At 47.8% G+C, this 19,449-nt stretch overlaps 1 protein-coding gene across 1 annotated transcript in view; it reads left to right on the top strand.

Annotated features, from left to right (window-relative positions):
* ZNF827 (zinc finger protein 827) overlaps positions 1-14,894 on the top strand; it is a 161,233-nt gene extending 146,339 nt beyond the window's left edge. The window contains exons 9-15 of the mRNA XM_036241328.1: positions 6-143; positions 3,221-3,392; positions 4,419-4,585; positions 9,992-10,183; positions 10,492-10,669; positions 12,612-12,644; positions 14,035-14,894. Coding sequence (XP_036097221.1) covers positions 6-143; positions 3,221-3,392; positions 4,419-4,585; positions 9,992-10,183; positions 10,492-10,669; positions 12,612-12,627 — 863 coding nt within the window. The 3' untranslated portion in view covers positions 12,628-12,644; positions 14,035-14,894. The remainder of the gene's footprint in view (positions 1-5; positions 144-3,220; positions 3,393-4,418; positions 4,586-9,991; positions 10,184-10,491; positions 10,670-12,611; positions 12,645-14,034) is intronic.
* Positions 14,895-19,449: the final 4,555 nt, after the last annotated feature.

Raw genomic sequence — 19,449 nt, forward strand, 5'->3', positions numbered from 1 at the left:
TCCAGAAACAGAAAAGCTAGTACTAGAGGCAGGCAATGGATTGCCATCCTGGAAATTCAATGACCAGCTTTTTCCCTGCGACGTGTGTGGGAAAGTGTTTGGCCGACAGCAGACGTTGTCCCGGCATCTCTCGCTGCACACAGGTGAGTAGGGCCTCGCTGCTGTGGCCTCCCGGGTCTGGAGCCCAGTTTCTCTGTTATCGAGCTGAGTGTCTCTAAGAGCATTACAACAGGAAGCGGTGGGAATGTTAGCCTCACCTTTTTCAAGCCATTTTACTGGGCATGTTCAAATAAGGCTCTGGAAAGGGATTTTTTTGGTTTTGTTTTGCTTTTATTTTGTATTGGAAGGACTCATAGAGTTCAAGGAGGATTGATGAGAAAAGATGCACATTTAAGCATATTTGGGTAAAGTTCCTCAACTGTAAGGAATGTATGGCTCTTGTTGGCACGGGGATGGGCTGCATCCCATCTTATCGGGCTCATCTTAATGCAGGTGGGAGCAGCAGGGCCACAGCACCTGGGAGGAGGAACAGTTACTGTCCTTACATGCAGCGGTAGAGAAATCTGGTTGATTCTGTGTTGGGAAAGGGGAAGCAGTTAAGGAGTAAAGGAGGGACACATATTAACCCAATCAATGCAGCAAAAATGAAGACAAAAAAATACAGTAAAATCCATGGTAAACATAAAGCAAGGCGGAAATAATAAAATGAATATTTCAGTTTTTACACTGAAGATCAGACTTTTTTTAAAAGTTCAGATGTTCATAGGAGCCCTGGCCGGTTTGGCTCAGCGGTTAGAGCGTCGGCCTGCGGTCCTGAGAGACCCGGGTTCGGTTCCCGCTAAGGGCACGTACCTCAGTTGCAGTTTGTCCCCGGCCCTGGTTGGGTCGTGTGGCTGGCAACCACTCGACATGTCCCTTTCACGTCGATGTTTCTCTCTCTCTCTCTCCCTCCCACACTCTATCTGAACAAAAAATAGAAAAAAATGTCCTCGGGTGAGGATAAAAAACAAAACAAAACAAAAAACAGATGTTCATAGGAAATGCCAAACAAAATGATAAAGAAAATAAGTAGGGGTTTTTGTATAAAACATGAAATAAAAAAGAAGGCAGGATGGACAGTATTAATATAACAAGATTAATTTTCTTTTTTATATATATTTTTAGTATTTTTAATCTTAAATATTAAACCACTAGACAAAATTTAGTCTTATATTTAGCCACAAAGAAAACTCGACATGTTAAAAATAAAAAAAGTGGAGGTTTTATAGTCTACATGCTCTGTACATACTTAAATGAAATTTGAAATAACCAAAGATCAATAAAATGCCCTACCTAATCAAGTCAAAGAAAAGGAAGAAAATCAAAATGTAAATTATAGACATCTAGATGGAACAAAAAGGGGACATGTCATACCTAGACCTGGAATGAACAGCTATAGCTCTGCTCAGAGGAAAATTCATAGACTTCAATGTTTTAATTAGAAGAAAGACAAAAAAAGGAACTTAGCACATTCATCTTAAAGAATTAGTAAAGAAAAACAAAATCTAGGAAGAAAAGGGCCATAAAATAGATTAATTTCTTTAACCCTGATTAAGAAAGGAATGAAAAAGGAAGCCTAATCTTTAATGCAGATGCTGTTAAAGAATTATTGGAGCCCTGGCTGGTTATCTCAGTGGTTAGAGCCTCAGCCCTTGTCCCATGAGTCAAGGGTTCATTTCTGGTCAAGGGCATGTACCTCAGTTGTAATTCATCTCCAGCCCTGATCAGGTCGTGCAGAAGACAACCAGTCAATGTGTCTCTCTTACATCGATGTCTCTCCCTCTCCCTCTCCCTCTCCCTCTCCCCCTCCCTCTCCCTCTCCCCCTCCCCCTCCCCCTCCCCCTCCCCCTCCCCCTCTCCCTCTCCCCTTCCCTCTGACTCTATCTGATGATAAATGGAAAACTATTCTCGGGTGAGGATTAAAAAAAGAATTATTGGAGAACAAGGGCGACTTTATGGCAAAAAGAAAAAAAAAGGCTGAAAAAAAGGCTTATTTAATCAAAATTTCCAAAATTGACTCAAGGGGGAGGAAAAAAACTTAAGTAAATCAGTTTTCAAGGGGAAATTTAGAGAGATGATGAAGGAGACACTGTTGTTGATAAAGGGGTCCGGTCCAGGTGGGCTCTTTCTAACCTGAGACTAGGAAATTCCAGTATCATTCACCTTTTCCAAACAATAGAAAAAGAAAATTCAACAGTTCCCTTTAATACCAAAATTAACAACCCTGCTTACTAATGCAAAGGCAAAAATTCTGAAGAAAGGACTCTGTTTCACTGGCACATTAGGGCCCCTTATCTGTAGCCCCGCTGAGCCACCAACCCCTCAGACATTGGGGACCACCTATAATAGTAATGATGCCTTACATTTTGTTGTAGAGACTTTTCGGCATCCTTCCCTGTGAAGGAGATAAAACGGGAATTTCTCTTTTTGGAGGCGAGCTCAGTGTTACAACGTAAGAGCACTAAGGACAGAAAGCGAAGTAGTTCTTGTCTGCCGCCGCCGTCTGTTCCCTCTGTCTGCACAGTGAAAGCAAAGGCTGCTCCTCTGACTTTCATTTGCTTGATTAACCAGATGAATTCCAGCGGCCACTCTGGAAACAGCCCTAAACACTCAGTTTTCGGAAAGAGTTTCCATTAGGAAATTAATTGAAATTTTGTATTTTATTTGTGCAAAATGTAAATTTCCAATTACATTATTTCACACGAGTCTTTTTTTTTTTCCCCTCCTTTAATTTTGTTAGTTTTTTATTTCGTGACCGACCCAGACCTGGAGCTTAAGGAAATGCTGGGGCTTTGTTCACACACCAGTGCTGTGAACACTGTGCTTTGCCTTCACTGGCTGAGAGCCCACCCATGCCTCACACACACACACACACACACACACACAGACCATAATGTGCTTTTAGCTCGTCTTAGCCTGTGGGTGTTCAGGAAAAAGCAGGAGGTCCAATTTCCCTGGGACTCTCTTTTATCTTTGGAACTATTAATGCAGGAGTGACCTCCTGGGTGAAGACTTTCTAGATATTTACAATTCAAGGTGTTCCCTTTGTCCACACATGAAACAAGACTTGAACACCCTCCCTCCCCCTGCCTTTCCTTGAGACCCTTAAGTGGTCTCGTGCAAGGGGTTGGGATTTCATTTCTGAGGGCATCTGGGGTTTTTCCTGCTCTCTCTTCCCCAGAGGAAAGAAAATACAAATGCCACCTGTGCCCCTACGCTGCTAAGTGCCGTGCGAACCTGAACCAGCACCTGACCGTCCACTCGGTGAAGCTGGTGAGTACGGACACTGAGGACATTGTCAGCGCCGTCACCTCTGAAGGCAGTGACGGGAAGAAGCACCCTTATTATTACAGGTGAGCTGCGGCTGGAACCCGCTAGGCCAGCCTTCCCAACACTCCCTGCCCGTCTGCGCGGCAGGCGGGACACGGCACCTCTGCTCAGCGGACGCGCTGACCTGCGTTCTCATAGTTGCTTTGCTTAGAGGAACCTGCAGTTGCCATGACTCCTCTCCTGGCTTGGGTGCCCTGGTAGAATGAACTGAAAGGGAAGTGGCCTTGAGGTGCCTCTCAGGGGTGGAGCCCCCAAAGCGGCGGGGCTCTGGGGATAATTAGCTTTCAGGTCTGAGCAGCTGGCCAGCTCCCACCTTTGCAACCGAGCACCTTGCTGCTTCCTGAGAATCCGTCCTAAGGAAAACAGACTAGGAAAAGTAAACCTGAGAACCCTGAGGAAGTAGCCGGGAAGGTATAGATTATTTTCCCTGAGTCGTGTTTTGTCCTTGAGCACCCGGAATCTTACGGTTTTCTCCCATTCTAACCATCAATCAGTATTTGGTTTGGTTCGCCTTAAAACCCCAAGTTTCAGGCTTTCTACCCAATCTTGCCCACGAGAGAGGCCGTACGGATTGGTAGAAACTTGCTTTTGCATGAAATGTCTGCATGGATGGGTGGCTTCCGTCGGGAGCTGTCGCAGGCAGGACCGGTGTGCGCTCCTTCCCACGCGGAGGCGGCGGAGGCGCGGCGCGGGGTGCCCGAGCCGCTCCGCCTACCAGCCCCGCTCACATCTTGGCAGGGCTGCACTGCACCCCTTAGCCCAGCGGAACCTGTTAGGAGACGTGCAGCATCTGGAATCTGTACTTTTTAATTAACTCTATGATTACTTAGCATCATTATCGCATGCATGGGACTGTTTCATTACGCTGGCACTAAATCCGTTCAGCACGGTGACCACTTCGACAGCAGAAGAATTTCCTAATGCGAAACCTCTCGGCGGGGAGGGAAGTGTGTCCGAGCCCGTTTTCTGGGTGTACAGGGTGTGAGTGGGTGGCCTGCATTTAGAATATCACCCCTCTCTCCCCCCTCTGCCTTCACCCCCTCCTGTAGCTGCCACGTGTGTGGATTTGAGACCGAGCTCAACGTCCAGTTTGTCAGCCACATGTCGCTCCACGTGGACAAGGAGCAGTGGATGTTTTCCATCTGCTGTACCGCCTGCGACTTCGTCACCATGGAGGAAGCAGAGATAAAGGCTCACATTGGCACCAAGCACACAGGTGACCATTCTGCCTGTCCTCGTCTCCATCCCCCGCGCCCCAGCCTGCCTGCCCACCGGGCGGAGCCTCCTCATCCTCATGGGACGCTGCCCTTTCCGTCCCCAGGGTAGCAGAGCCACACTGCCCTGTGGCCACAATGCTGTGGCCAGGCACGGCTTGTGCACCTGCTGGTCTGAAACCCTCACACGTTGGGACGTTTGGGAGGTGCTGAGCTGTTTGCTTGTCATCATCATCATCCTAGTAGCAGCCATTAGGCTCTCCCGATGCCCCAGGCTTGCACCTTTGCACCCTGGGTCCTATGTCAGCCTCCTAACGACCCTCTGAGGTCAGTACAGCTGTTATCACACTATAGAGGCTAAGAACAGGCCTAATGGAGGTGAGCTATTCTGCCCCAGGTCAACAATCAGACATGACTCAAGAAACTCAGACCAGAACAGTTTTCATTCTAGAGCCTTCTCTCTGTATCGCTGCTGTTCTGACGGCCCCACAGAACCCTTGGCAAGGGTTGGACCTCTCTGTGTTGCTGGGCCAGGGCGCTGTGCACCTACCTCTGCGGGCTCCGTGCCCCTCATGACACTGGGGCCCGACACACTCCGTGACGGCGTGGCAGGTCTGTTCAGGGGCACAGAAACCCAGATGCTCCTGGGTCAACCGAGCCACTTCCTGGGCCACGGCCAAGACAGCCAGTGCTTGCCTTTCATTTCAGACTCTGGCCATTCTGGTTAACTTCTTCCACTTAATGATGTTAACATTTTGACTCCACCCGCTGTGCAATTATCCTCTCGCAAGTGATGGTTACAAATGACACGGGGGGGGGGGGGGGGGCTGTGTGAGAATGAGAGCTCACAGCTGAGGTCGCCCACTGCAGGCCTGGGTGTGGGCCAGCCCCTCCCATCGTCAGCACGTGAAGGATTCGGGGAGGGAAATTCCCCTGACTGTGCTGATGATGTGCACGGCCCAGAAGGATCTCTCGTTGCTTTCCTGGTCGCTTTGGCTCTGGGGTGCCAACAGCAATAAAAGTTTGTTTTTGTCAGTAAGTTGAGCGGCTCTGACTTGGAGGCCTGCAGACAGCAGTTCTGCTGAGTGAGAAGGTGCCGTTTTTACAGTGGGTTGTCTGACCATAACCACATTAGCACCATGGGCAGCAGGTGAGCCGGGAAACCCGGCTTAAAGACACATTCCATTCCGCAGTTCTGGAGTGGCTAATGGGGGGAGAGGCCAGCCTCTCCCATTTCCACTGGTGTTCAGATATTCTTTTCCCCTCTCTCTTTTCTGTTATACTCCCCGTTCTTCTAAACTTCTCCTCCCCAAAGTATGCCCAAACCCAACCCAGAACCTTCCTCCTCCCTCCCACCACACAGCCCCTCCACCACTGCCCCCCTCAACCAAACCACAGCAACCACAATGGCTGGAAAGAAGTTGGACTTCAAATCTCTGGTTTTGTGAGCCTTGTTCGCTCATTTGATTCACCTGTCACGGGAACGGGCACCATTTACGCAGGTGCCCGAGGAAACCTGCAGCGCTGTCTGGTTACCCACCCGAGGTTGTGATCTCCAGGATGAGTTTTAATCGATACAGAACATTTTTCTATGGGCTTCCACCGAGCCCTTGTGCCTTGTCCTATGTCCCTGCTGGCCACTCTTACCTGAGGCATGCTTGCGAATGGGGTGGGAGCGGCCATCTGAAGGGTGTCCTCGGTGTGGGTGTTTCTGCAGAGACCCCTCCCTCACTCTCTTTCTCCCCCTCCCAGCTCCTTGTCCCTGCAGAAAACATCAGCAAGGGGGAAATATCCCTGCCGGTGCTCCTGACTTTCTCTGCAAATTCTGCGGCAGTTTTTATTTTTTATTTTTTATTTTTTATCCTCACCCGAGGACATTTTTCCATTTTTTGTTCAGGTAGAGTGGGAGGGAGAGAGAGAGAGAGAGAGAGAAACATCGATGTGAAAGGAACACATAGAGTGGCTGCCACCCGCACAACCGACCAGGGCCGGGGACAAACTGCAACCGAGGTACGCGCCCTTAGCGGGAACCAAACCCGGGTCTCTCAGGACCACAGGCCGACGCTCTAACCACTGAGCCAAACCGGCCAGGGCCTGCGGCAGTTTTTAAATGCTGTAATAATGGCAGGAATTTGAATAACAATTTGGAAAATACAGCCATCAATACCTTACCTCACTGACACCAGAATAACTTACACAATCCTTGTTTACAATCTACCCTAGAAGGGCTTGAAGAAAACAGTGGAATATTCATCAAACACAGTGAGAGGGAAAAACAAAACAAAAAACCCACATTCTGAAAATGTGTTTGTAAAAATGACGAAAAGCTAATACATTTATGTAGAAAGTTCATATAAACTGCAAAGAAACACTCCAGGTCTCTAATTGAAGAATTTAGAAAGAACATTAACAGTCGATGCACAGTAACAGAAATAAAAGCTCATTGCTTCACATAAGGAGAAATGTGCAGCCTCACTAAGCAGTCAAGGAAAGCTCAGGAGGGGCTTCTGTTAACCTGTTGAGTTAGGAGCACATTTAATAGTGTCGCCCAGTGTCGCCGGCTTCTGCTGGCACTCTGTGCCTACGGCCCAAGCAACAGAAGTTAGGGGAACCGTTTGGTCGTATATACCGAGAGCTTGAAAATGTAGTGGTCTGTGACCAGTAATCCCACTTCTGGGGATTTATCTGTAGGGAAGAAAACCAACCAGCAGAATATTAATTTTAACTTACGGTTTACTTTCAAGGAAATATTTAATCCAGTAGGGCAAGTCCACTCTTTGGATCTACAGCACAGTCTCCCCCTATATTTTCTACCTTAACGTAAAACTGTGAGTTTGTGTTGAATTGGTTTGGGGAGAATCGACATCTTGACAATATAATCTCCTGAACCATGCATAATATATAACTCTCCGGTTATGTGAGGTTTATAAAGTACATCTCCAGTTTATCACCGTGTAGCCTGGCTGGTGTGGCTCAGTGGACTGAGCAACAGCCCATGGACTGAGAGGTCCCGATTCGATTCCCAGTCAGGGCACATGCCTGGGTTGTGGGCTCGATCCTCGGTAGGGGGCGTGCAGGAAGCAGTCAATCAATGTATCTCTCTCACATCCATGTTTCTTTCTCTCTCTCATTCCCCCTTCTAAGAAAAAAAATCAATAAAAACATATTAAAAAAAAAAAAACTTATCAGTGTAGTATAAGACCCCACAATAGCATACTTCCATTTCTCTGCCTCCAGCCGCTATGGTATTGTTCTCATATATGTATGTGTTATAAACCTTACAGTATTGCTGGTATTTTTAAACAAAATTAGTTTTATTACCTTTTAAAGAGATTCACGTAATAAGAAAAACTCATATATGGGCCCATGTAGTTGTCATTTCTGGTGCTTTTCATTTTTTTATGTAGATCCAATTTTACATTTGGTGTCATTTTCCTTCTGCCTGAAGAATTGCTTTAAACATTTCTTGTAATTCAGGTCTGCTGGTGGTTGATTTTCTCAGAGTTTTTATTCCAGTTTGTTTTGTTTTTGCTTTTGTTTGTGAAGGAAGTTTTCATAGTTGTTTCAGTACTTTAAAGATGTTGTTCTATTGCTCTCACTTGCATTGTTCCCAGTGAGAAATCTGCTGTCATCCTTACTTTTCCCTCTCTGCACATAACGTGTCCTTTTTCATCTGGCTCTTTTTAGGACTTTTTATTTATCACTGGTTTTGAGCAATTTGATTATGATGTGCCTTGTATAGATTTCTTTATCTTTCTTCTGCTTGGGACTCATTGCACTTCTTGGATCTGTGGGTGTATGGTGTTCCTCAAACTTGGAAAGTTTTGGGGCTTTTCAAATATTGTTTCTGCCCTCCTAACCCCATCAGGGACTTCCGTTAAACTTACACTAAGCTGATGAAGGCATCCCACAGTTCACTGATGTTCTTTTTATTTTTGTGAATCTTTTCTCTCTGTTTCATTTCAGATTATTTCTATTGCAATTAGTTCACTAATCTTTTCCTCTGCTGTATCAACTGCTAGTGATCTCATCCAGCATATTTTTCATCACAGACATTGTGCTTTTCATCTCTAGAAATTTGATTTGGGTCTTTTCTATATCTTCCATCTCTCTACTTAACTTTTTGAAGATATGGAATCCAGTTATATTGCTGTTCTTATGTCCTTGTCTGCAAATTCTAACAACTGGGTTTGTTTTCATTGGTTGATATTCTCCCCATTTGGGTTATGTTTTCTTGTTTCTTTGCATGCCTGAGAATCTTTATTTAGGTGTCAGACATTGTGATTTACCTTATTAGGTGCTGGATATTTTATATTCCTATAAATATTCTTGACCAGTTAATTACTCGGAAACTTTTATGACTTGTCAGACAGGTCTGGAGCAGTGCTCCGTCCGAGGCTAATTATTACCCACTACCAAAAGAACTTCCTCAGTTTTCTATCCAGTGCCCTAGGAATTATGATTTTTTTCCAATCTGGCCAGTGGAAACAGGCACTGTTCTCTAAGCCTTTCGGATGGCTTTTTCCCCTCGAACACAAGCTCTGATCCATATTCTGCTGCATACTCCCAGGAGACCCTCTGCAGGTCTCTTAGTTCTTCCTCTCTGATCCTCTGTCCTGCAAGACCCAGCCATGTCGATCTGCCAGACCCTCAACTCTGTCCCCTCAAACCAGCAGGTCCGTCAGGCTCCACCTCCATACTGCCTCCCACACTGCAGCCTGGAAAGTCTCACAGGGGGGTGCAGGGCCCGGCTCTTTTCTTTCTACCTCCCAGGGATCATTCTTCTGCATCTCCTGACGTCTGATCGTGTGAAAACTGTTGTTTGATATGTTGTGTCTGGGTTTCTTTCTGTTGTTTCAGTAGCAGTGGTAAATTCTGTCTCTGATACACTGTCTTGAATGAAAGCCACTAGATTTAGTGGTCTATTGACTGTTTACTCCTGACTTTGAGGGAGAATCCAGTGCACTGATGAAGGACACGGATGCTGTAGTCAGACCAGCTGACTAACACTGAGCCTCCCTTCCCTCATCTGTAAAATGGGGGTGATAATAGTTGTGCCTCAGCAGTTTTGGGGAGGCAGAATAACATGAGACAAAGCATTTAAAGCATGTCCCAGTTTCTGGAACTTGGTACAACACTTACAGTACATCTTAGCTATTATTGTCATTTTGTTCTAATTATTGCATGAACACTCGTCCGATGAATGAGGACCTGCTCTTGGCCCCAAGTACGAGTGTCATCACCAGAAATGACGGACCTGGGACCCCAGTGGGTGCACTGGAGGAGCTGGGACCTCAGCTCGTGCTCCCTGCATGATGAGGTCGCCATGAGACACAGCCCACACCTCCCAACTGCTGTTATTCTAGGGTTTACGTCTCCTCACAGACTATTTTTATTTTATTTTTCAGGGGAAGACAGGAAGACCCCGAGTGAATCAAATAGCCCCTCATCATCCTCCCTCTCCGCGCTGAGTGATTCAGCTAACAGCAAAGACGATTCGGACAGTTCCCAGAAAAACAAGAGTGGGAACAACCTGCTGGTCATCTCAGTCGTGCCGGGGAGCCAGCCCCCCCTGAATAGCGAGGAAAAGCCAGAGAAAGGTGAGGGGGGTGGGGGGCTGGCCTGCTTGGCCCTCCCCACTCCGGAGGGTGACCGCCGGTCAGCAGTGATGTCGGAAATAGACAGTAGATTCAGGAACATTCCCTTTGGCTAGATTTGCACCCAATGTGGGGGCGGGGACAGTGTGCCATTGATGCCAAACCTGGAACTTCGTTTAGCACAGAGATGCAGGGAACAGCGTCTGGAAGGGTGTAAATGGGGAGAGGGTGGAGGAAGGGGATCTTGGCCTGCTCCTGCCCTCCTGCCCCTCTGCCCCACGCACCTGTACACCCAGCTTCGGTCCTTCCAGGGTTCGAATGCGTTTTTTGCAACTTTGTCTGCAAGACGAAGAACATGTTCGAGCGCCACCTGCAGATACACCTCATCACCCGGATGTTTGAGTGTGACGTGTGCCACAAGTTCATGAAGACCCCCGAACAGCTGCTGGAGCACAAGAAATGCCACACTGTCCCCACCGGTGGGCTCAAGTAAGGAAAGCAAGTACAGAACCTTTTACTGTGTTGTTATTACACACCCTTTCCCCGTCCTTCCCCGCCCCCTCCCCTGAAGTTTTGGGGTACTGGAGAGGGAGAGTGTGGTAGGTGGGGAGTGAGGCACCTCTGCTGCCTTGAGCTGGATGGGAAGGAGACCTGTCCCCGAAGGGTTGGCAGACATCAGCAGGAGAAGCCACTGTACAGGACTCGGAGCCAGCAGGAAGGCACATGGATCCTCTCAGCACGCAGGGGGCCGCGGGAGTTTGTTCAGACTTGATATTAATGGACTGGGGTTAGTGTCCCCAAGTATCAATCATCATTCTGTCACTGCACGTCACCATCTCTGGTTTTTTTTAGGTGATTTGCCATCTATCTTTTAAATAAGCATTACAACCACTTCATCCACACCCCACCTCAAGTCTGCACAGGCGGGAGGTGGCATTTTCCACGCAAGACCCATGTGCCCTCGGGTCCCTGCAGATGTGCCTCTCGGGTCCCTGCAGATGTGCCTCGTGCCTTCCCAGGAGCCAGAACTGGGGTCTCCCTGCCCGAGAGCTGACATTGTCAGTCACGTACTCAGATTCCTCCCCCAAAGACCTAGACAGTTAGCATCGTCATTAACCAGTATTTGCAGGAAGCCCTCTGGTCTGAAGTGAGTCTAATCAGTTATTATCAAATGCACTGTGCGTCTGGCTTGATGAGGTACTAGAGGGCAAACAAGGAATAAAACCTAATTTCCACCCTCAGGAAGTTGATGTCCTACCATGACCAGAATTTAATCTTCCTGTGATTCTGTAATCAGGGTCCCTGTTCACAAGGCACTTACGGTCTAGGAGAGAGAAAGACGCCTAGTCGCTGGGCACAGGAGACATAATTTTCAAGGCAGGATTGCTCATGTTTAGCTGAAATGATCATGTAATTTAAATGAATGAAAAATTGCATTTTACTTAATACAACGGGATAAATACCTTGTCTTAAAACACTTTGACCTTTGAAACTCACAACTTACCAGGGGGTGGCATGACCTCTTGAGCGGGTCTGGGATGGAGAGACCCAGCGCCCTGGGAGGCCAGTGCTGGGGGCAGCACGGGCTTGTCCGCCCTGCCCACCCCAGCTCCTGCCTGGTCAGGAAGACCCTCGTCAAAACCCCGCCCAAACAGCAGAGTCGGGAAACAGCACCTACTGTGAAATTCCATTTTGTTCAGTCTTGGGGTGCTTAGGTGGGAGGGGGAGGGGAGGTCTCACGGGATGGGGGAGGGGCAGTTATAATTCAAGACAACCAGTACACGGGAATTTGATTTGGTTTGTTCCCACTGTCCCTTTCTAAAACCTGCGCAGTCTTATTTATAAAGAAAAGCCATGTATTTCTGTGGTTGGACTAGTGCTCACTGCCCTTCCCGATCGTCCCGTCAGCCGTCAGCTGCGGCCTGGCCAGTAGCAGCCCCGCCCGTTAGCCTTGCCTCGGGGACCGAGGGGTCCCGGGCCTCCGAGCCACTGGGGAGAATGCACAGTGATGCTGATGCTTTGCCGAAACAGACACTTCCCATGCGGTGCTAACGGTCCCCTGTGTAATAGTTTATGTTCTAGGATGACCCCGTAGAAGAATACTTTGAAAAAATTCATAATGCCTTCTGGCTATACAGTGAGTCTTTGTTTTGTTTTGTTTGGTTTGGTTTTGTTTTCCCTTTGCCATATCAGAGAATTAATTTGCCTGAGAGAGTGCCGTGACGATAAATAACGGGACCCCGCTGCGCCCTTAGCACTTTCCCTGAGCAGCGAGAGACAGACTGAGCTGTGGGTGTCACAGAAATGTCCTTCAAGTGGGACAGACTGCCGATGTCTAAATTGCTTTTCTGTGATGGAACTGCTTGTACTCTATATCCTGTTCATAATGCAGATCAAATAAGATTATACTATTATTTTTCTTTTGCCGTAGCTCAGGACAGTGGTGAGTTTCAGACTCCTCTAGGTAAGGCCCAGCTTGGCGTAGGGGTTGTGTGTGCACCTGACCTGGGAATGGGCTTTTATTTCTCTCGTGTGCACTCTTCTGTGAGCTGAGGTTCAAAGGCTAACGGCGAGCTTGGCGCTGAGGAGCAGGGCACGGTGCACTTGGTCGTGTTGGGCTCTGCTGAACACCTCTGCAAACCCTCAGAGCACACCTCACTCCCGGGCCCTGCCCTGCGGCCCGGCCCCAGCGGAGGCAGCCACTTTTGCATTTGCATTCTGTTTGTAAGAGAGCAAACACGCTACAGCAGCTATCAGATCAGCCACTGACTCAGCCTGGCAGCTTCTCAAAGAGCAGATTTGTCAACATGCCCGCACTGCCCCTGCAGCCCCTCTGGACAGCCGGGAGGCGGGGGGCAGCGCAGCCTCCTGCAGAGGGTGGAGAAACCAGGCCACGGAGAGGCCCAGGCTTTGGCCCAGGGCACATCCAGCTAGAACCCAGTAAGGTGACGGGGCTGGGACCAGAATCTGCCTAAACTATGTGTAGAGACCAGACATGGCACTGCCTGCCCTGTGCTGAGCACGTGCCAAGCACTGTACAGAATGCAGAAGAAATGTAAGATACGGTCCTGCCCACTGAGAATTATGATCCTGTTGGATTATTATTATTCTCATGATGCAATAATGTCCGATAATGTCCTCGAGCTCCAGAGAGCAGGTGTCACCCGCCCTCCTTGTCCCTCACTAGTAGACGGCTGGCGTGGGCGTCCTCCCATGCCCCTGTCCTGGTCCTCACCGTCCTTCCCTGGTGCAGAAGCAGCTGTAGGAGACAGGTGCTGTGAGTACAGGTCTATGTACACACACTCACACAGACACACACAGGCCTTCTCATCCTAACAGCCTTTCATAAGCACGACTCTGACCCTACGACTTTCTGTTTGCTGGAGGTAGCTTTCCCCTGTAAGCTGTTCTTTAAAACTCTTAGCCTTTCTGCGTGTGCTTGGTGTGGTGCATGAAACGTCGATTCTTTGTGTTGCTCCCATCTAGAGGGGAGGTCTGAGGCTTAGACCTCTGCTATGTCCGGTGGGGGTGGGGCGGGCTCGGAGGGGGGCGGGGAGGATGGCGGGGAGCCTCGGCTAATTCTCCCCCTTTCTCTGCTACCCTCCCTGAGGGGTGGTGTCCGCTGCTCCCACCAGGAGACCAGAGTAGGCTGAGCCACCTCCTCAGAGCTCCTCCTCGGGGGGACGGCTCCTGCCCGCCAAGAGCCCAGGAGGGTCATGTTAGCCCGAGAGGCAGCAGGGCCGGGCAGGGGCAGCCAGGCCTCAGGGTCTGCAGGGTGGCTGGTGAGGAGGGTAGACGCGGGCCCACGGCAGAACCTGGCCGGCTGACCCTCCCTGTCACTGCTTCCCCGGCAGGTGCCCACTCTGCATCTATTCCACCAACCGCCCTGCTGCCATGGAGTGCCACCTCAAGACCCACTACAAGATGGAGTACAAGTGCCGGATCTGCCAGACGGTGAAGGCCAACCAGCTGGAGCTGGAGACGCACACCCGGGAGCATCGCCTCGGCAACCACTACAAGTGCGACCAGTGCGGCTACCTGTCCAAGACCGCCAACAAGCTCATCGAGCACGTGCGCGTGCACACCGGGGAGCGGCCCTTCCACTGTGACCAGTGCAGCTACAGCTGCAAACGCAAGGACAATCTCAACCTGCACAAGAAGCTGAAGCACGCCCCGCGCCAGACCTTCAGCTGCGAAGAGTGCCTGTTCAAGACCACACACCCTTTCGTCTTCAGCCGCCACGTCAAGAAGCACCAGAGTGGGGACTGCCCCGAGGAGGACAGGAAGGGCCTGTGTCCCGCCCCCAAGAAACCGGCCGGCCCCGGGGCCCCGCTCCTCGTGGTCGGGAGCCCCCGGAACCTCCTGTCGCCCCTGTCGGTCATGTCCGCCTCCCAGGCTCTGCAGACCGTGGCCTTGTCGGCTGCCCACGGCAGCAGCTCAGAGCCCAACCTGGCACTCAAGGCTCTGGCCTTCAACGGCTCCCCTTTGCGCTTTGACAAGTACCGGAACTCGGATTTTGCCCATCTCATTCCCTTGACAATGTTATACCCCAAGAACCACTTGGATCTCACATTCCACCCGCCCCGACCTCAGACTGCACCTCCCAGCATCCCCTCGCCCAAACACTCCTTCCTCGCCTATCTCGGACTGAGAGAGAGAGCAGAGACTGTCTGAGGGCAGCCATGCTCTGTACCAAAAACAAAGTGACAGAGGAAAAAACACACACACACAAAACCCACAAAACTTAAATACAACCCCAGCAGGTGTATGTTGCTGCAAAACCTACAGGCCCCGCCGCGGGCCTGAACCACGCGTACTGTATATCTTTAGTGAGGAATAGGGAATTGGCTCTGTGCGTATACCTATTGCATTGACCTGGACGCTGCTTTATCCAGTCTTCAGAGAGGTGACCTCCTGCTCCATCTCCCGTCAGGGGCAAGCCTCCCCGGCCACCCACGCCACTCAGCACTTCTCCATACTTTTTGTCTGAAAGGAGTTTTGTCTTGTTAAACCCTAAAGAGAGTGTCCTTAATCGCAACCAGCACTTGTAAGCTTCCCTACTGGTGCATTTTTGTTTTCTGTCGGGTGAATGGGGTGTGTGGGCGTTTGCGGGTTCTGGAAGAGAAAGCGGTGTGTCGTGTGCCATGAGATTTCTATTGCACATTCTTCGTACTGGCTTCTTTCCCAGCGATGAGCGTGCTTTTCCCTCCGGGGTGGTTCATCCACTGCAGTCCCCCCAGCTCCTTCCTCACCTTCCCCTGGAGCTCGGCTACAGAGGGGTGGGGCCTGGTGAGTGGCGGTGAAGGAATGGTAGACGCCGTGGTGCTGCTGGAGATTTCCAACAGAGCTGGAGACCTTGCGCTCCGATCTCCTCTGGTTGTGAAGACGAGGCAGCAAGAGCCCCATCTGGAAGACATGTCCCGCAGCACTGTGGCCAACATCACAAAACCGAGTGCTGTGTGTCCGTACGGACACAGTGTGTGGGGACACATGCAGTGCGTCATTTTTTAAGGGCAGATTTTATATATATATAGATATATCTATATATCTATATATATATATCATGTATTAATTCAGTGGTTACCATTTGTTTGCAGGAAAAAAAAATAGTGTGAGTAAAAAAAATTTATGGTTGATAAATCCAGCCAAGGAGATTAAAAGGGGTTTGGATCAATTCTGGGTATAAATGCTCAGACTAAAAAAAAAAAAAAAGGAAATGGCAGTTTTGCACAGTGCTTTGGTCTTGCACTCGTTTTTGTTTCTCATCTGCAAAAAAACAAAAAAATTAAAGAAAATGTACCTTTTATATGGAACGAGCAGACGATGTTTGAAAATTCTGTCACAACCTCGTTGACATATAACCACCCCAAAACAAGGTGCTGTTCAGTCCTACGGTTCCGTTGATACCCCTGAGAAGTATCCAGTGTGTCTGCAGGTCAGCTGGCTCAAGCATATTCTCCATGTTCGTAATCATTCTGTGTTCCATGTTGTTAACGCCTGGTAGCTATAACCTGGTAGGAGGCTAACTTGATACTTATTTAAAGCTCTTATTTTGTGGTCATTGAAATGGCAACAGGTGCGGCACTTTATTGCAGCAAGAAGCAGACGTGATTGGTAGCACGGCCCTCTGCTAATCTTTGAAAATAATGGGTGACTTAAAAAGAAGAAAAGGAAACGAATCTTTGGCTGAATATGTTATAGGCTGTATTTTTAAGACAACAGAATTTCCTTTATGAAACGGGCTGAAAGAGCAGGAAGCAATGTGCTGTGTATAATAATGGGACGTGTGGGATATCAAAGTTTATATAGTATTTATCTATTGAAGAACCCGTGTACAGGAGGAAGGCTTCTTACTGCGCTGCTGTTTTCCACCAGGTGTTACCCTCGAGTTGGTTTTTGTTTTTACATCTGTTTCACCAGGGGAAAGTCAAAGCATCCCTGATTCTCTTCCTAGTCAGCTTGCTTCACTGAGAGCCCCCTTGAATTGGTACAGTTGTAAGGAAGACAGAAGACTGTACCGACTGTCCACACTATGGTTCCCCCACCACCCACACACCCACCCTTCTTCCCCCAGACCTAGCAGGTCTGCTCCACTCCCCTTTGCCAGTCACTGGCTCTGGCAAACCTGTTTACACTAAGGAGATGCCCCCGGGGGCAGGGAGGCTGAGCCGGCTGGGGCGGGATCACCCTCCTGCGGACGTTTGTTCTTGGCCACGTGTGAAACGCCGATCGACCTCACCATGTCAATGTCTCAGTTAAAGACACTACAGACAATTATAATACACTCCAAGAATACTGGGCTAATGGGTGGGTTGTTTGTTTTTTCTGTTGTTGTTTTTTTTTTTTAAAGTTATGTCTTTATCCCCATATAATGGAGAATGTGCCACTTGGCTAATAATGTGCTTTCAAAATTACAAGTTCAGTGATGACAGGAAAGAGGGCCACGGTGATCCCACAGAGGCTGGCAGGAAAGGTGACTCACACGCCAGCGCCGGCAGGTTGAAAACCTGCGAGGGTGGCCCAGCCACGAGGACTGCAGCCTTCACAGCATGCCGCGTGTGCAATATGAGGCCCTAGGCTGCAGCGTGCAAGACCGCAAGGGGTGTTGGAAGGAGACGTTTACTGTTCAAATGCCATGCATTTCCCTGCTTGCCACTGAACTTGTATTTGAATGACTTCGTTATGCTTAATGTAATTGGGCAACTTTTTTAGCACTTTGGAAAGAGTCATCAATCTTTCTGGTAAATTATAAAAGTTTTCTGAGTGAGAAAAGGTGTGTTTGGAGTTTGTTTGACTTTTTATATTATTATTATTATTATTGTTATTAATAAAGAAAAAAATCTACAGCATTTTTCAGACTCCACTGAGATAATGCGTAGCCCTGAATTTGGTTTGCAGTTTGATACTCAGGGAAGGATGTATTCCTTTCCATGTAAAACACTAACGTCTTTGAGAAATTCACCTGCCAACTAACTTCAGTTGTTTTCACTATGCATTCTTCAATGAAAGCTAGCTTATTTTTCCATAGTAATGCAGTTAGTGTTCTCAGCACTTTCCTTCTGTCCTTTTTTTAACCCCTCATGTTATGTTCAGATGATCATACTATCAAGGTTTGTGTACATTACTGAAAATTTGTATTGTATAAAAGCTTTTTGCATTACAAGGCTGTACAGGGTCATTTTGACAGTAACTGGTATATTCCTTTGCATCTTATGTTGCATTGCCAATTTCTAGTGTATCCAGTTTGGAAATATAATATACTCTAATTAAAAAAAAAAAAAGGTTGGCTATACTCTTGTTTCTTTTTCTTTCTTGGGTGCCATCCTTGACTACTTGTCAGTCTCAGGGTTTGGTTTGTCTTGCATTGTTCTGATTTTTACTTTTCAGTGTATTTTTTTAAAGTTTAAGAAGTACTCACTACTGGTTATAACTTGCAAAATGCAGGTGTTTGAACAGCCATGCTTATAATGCAAACTGTTGTTGGGTCAGCCAGTCACGGCCATTAGGTTGAAAGCATACCCATCATTCAACACAATCGCAGGCCAGCTCCTTCCTGAAAGTACTTAGTGACATTTAAAAGTGTGCACCAGCCTGCCCTGGCCAGTTTGGCTCAGCAGTTACAGCGTTGGCCCCAAACCAGAGAGTCAAGGATTTGATTCCCAGTCAAGGGCACATACCTTGGTTTCGGGTTCGATCCCCATCCCCGGTCAGGTTGTGCAGGAGGCAACCAATCAATTGATGTGTCTCTCTCACATCCATGTTTCTCTCTCTATCTATCTATCTATCTATCTATCTATCTATCTATCTATCTATCTCCCCCCACTCTATCTAAAAAATAAAAATAAAAATAATGGAAAAATATACTCAGATGAGGATTAAAAAAATAATGACAGTGTTCACCAGCCTTACCCTCTCTTGCTTAACATCACTTTTATTGACCCCACAGCCAGCGAGGCTGGAGGTGGGAGGGGCGGGGGGACAGATGAACACTTCCATTTATCTTAATGAAGTTTGGCAACTACGAGATTTTAATTGGGGGGGGGGGGGTATGTTTTGAAAGCTAAATAATCTATTCAAATACAAGTAATAGTTCATTTGAAGAAAGGTACCAGAGAATGAAACTGAGACCAAAAAGAAAGAGAGATAAAAAGCACACTACGTTAAAACAATAATCCTTTAAAATCAATTTTAAAGTTCTGTCATTAGAGACCTTCCCCATGAACCGGAGAGGGTTGACATGGGGTCCAACATGGGTTGGCAGCCAGACCTCAGCTAGAAATAAGTCTACATTTGTCTGACATTTTCTTTGTAGATATATGTCCCCCACGGAACCCAGGGCTGGACAAGACGGTATCTGTCCTCATGGAAAACAGCTGATTGAAAATTGAAATATTCAGGATATAAGTTATCTATGTTTCTTTCCATCTGTACTCACAACTAGCAACCGTTTCACTAATGGAAGATAGGACTAAGCATGGACTGAAGGATGGTTAAATAGATACATCTAACATATACCTAAAGGATGCATAGAGGACACACATAATAAAGATGCAAACTTAACAGACGTATTTGGGTGAGGGCATCCAGAAGGAGGACCATGAATTTTATTATTCTGGGAGACACAATATTAAAAGATAATATTTTTCATTTTTCGTTTGTGCTGCTGAAAATACAGGTTGATAAAGGAGCAACATATGAAAAGAATAATTAAGGGTCAAGGAAATCTCATTAATCAATATCCCCTTGCCCATCTTTCCTACAATTAAATA

Source organism: Molossus molossus, unplaced genomic scaffold (assembly GCF_014108415.1).
Source record: "Molossus molossus isolate mMolMol1 unplaced genomic scaffold, mMolMol1.p scaffold_m16_p_4, whole genome shotgun sequence".
In the NCBI taxonomy this organism is placed as follows: domain Eukaryota; kingdom Metazoa; phylum Chordata; class Mammalia; order Chiroptera; family Molossidae; genus Molossus; species Molossus molossus.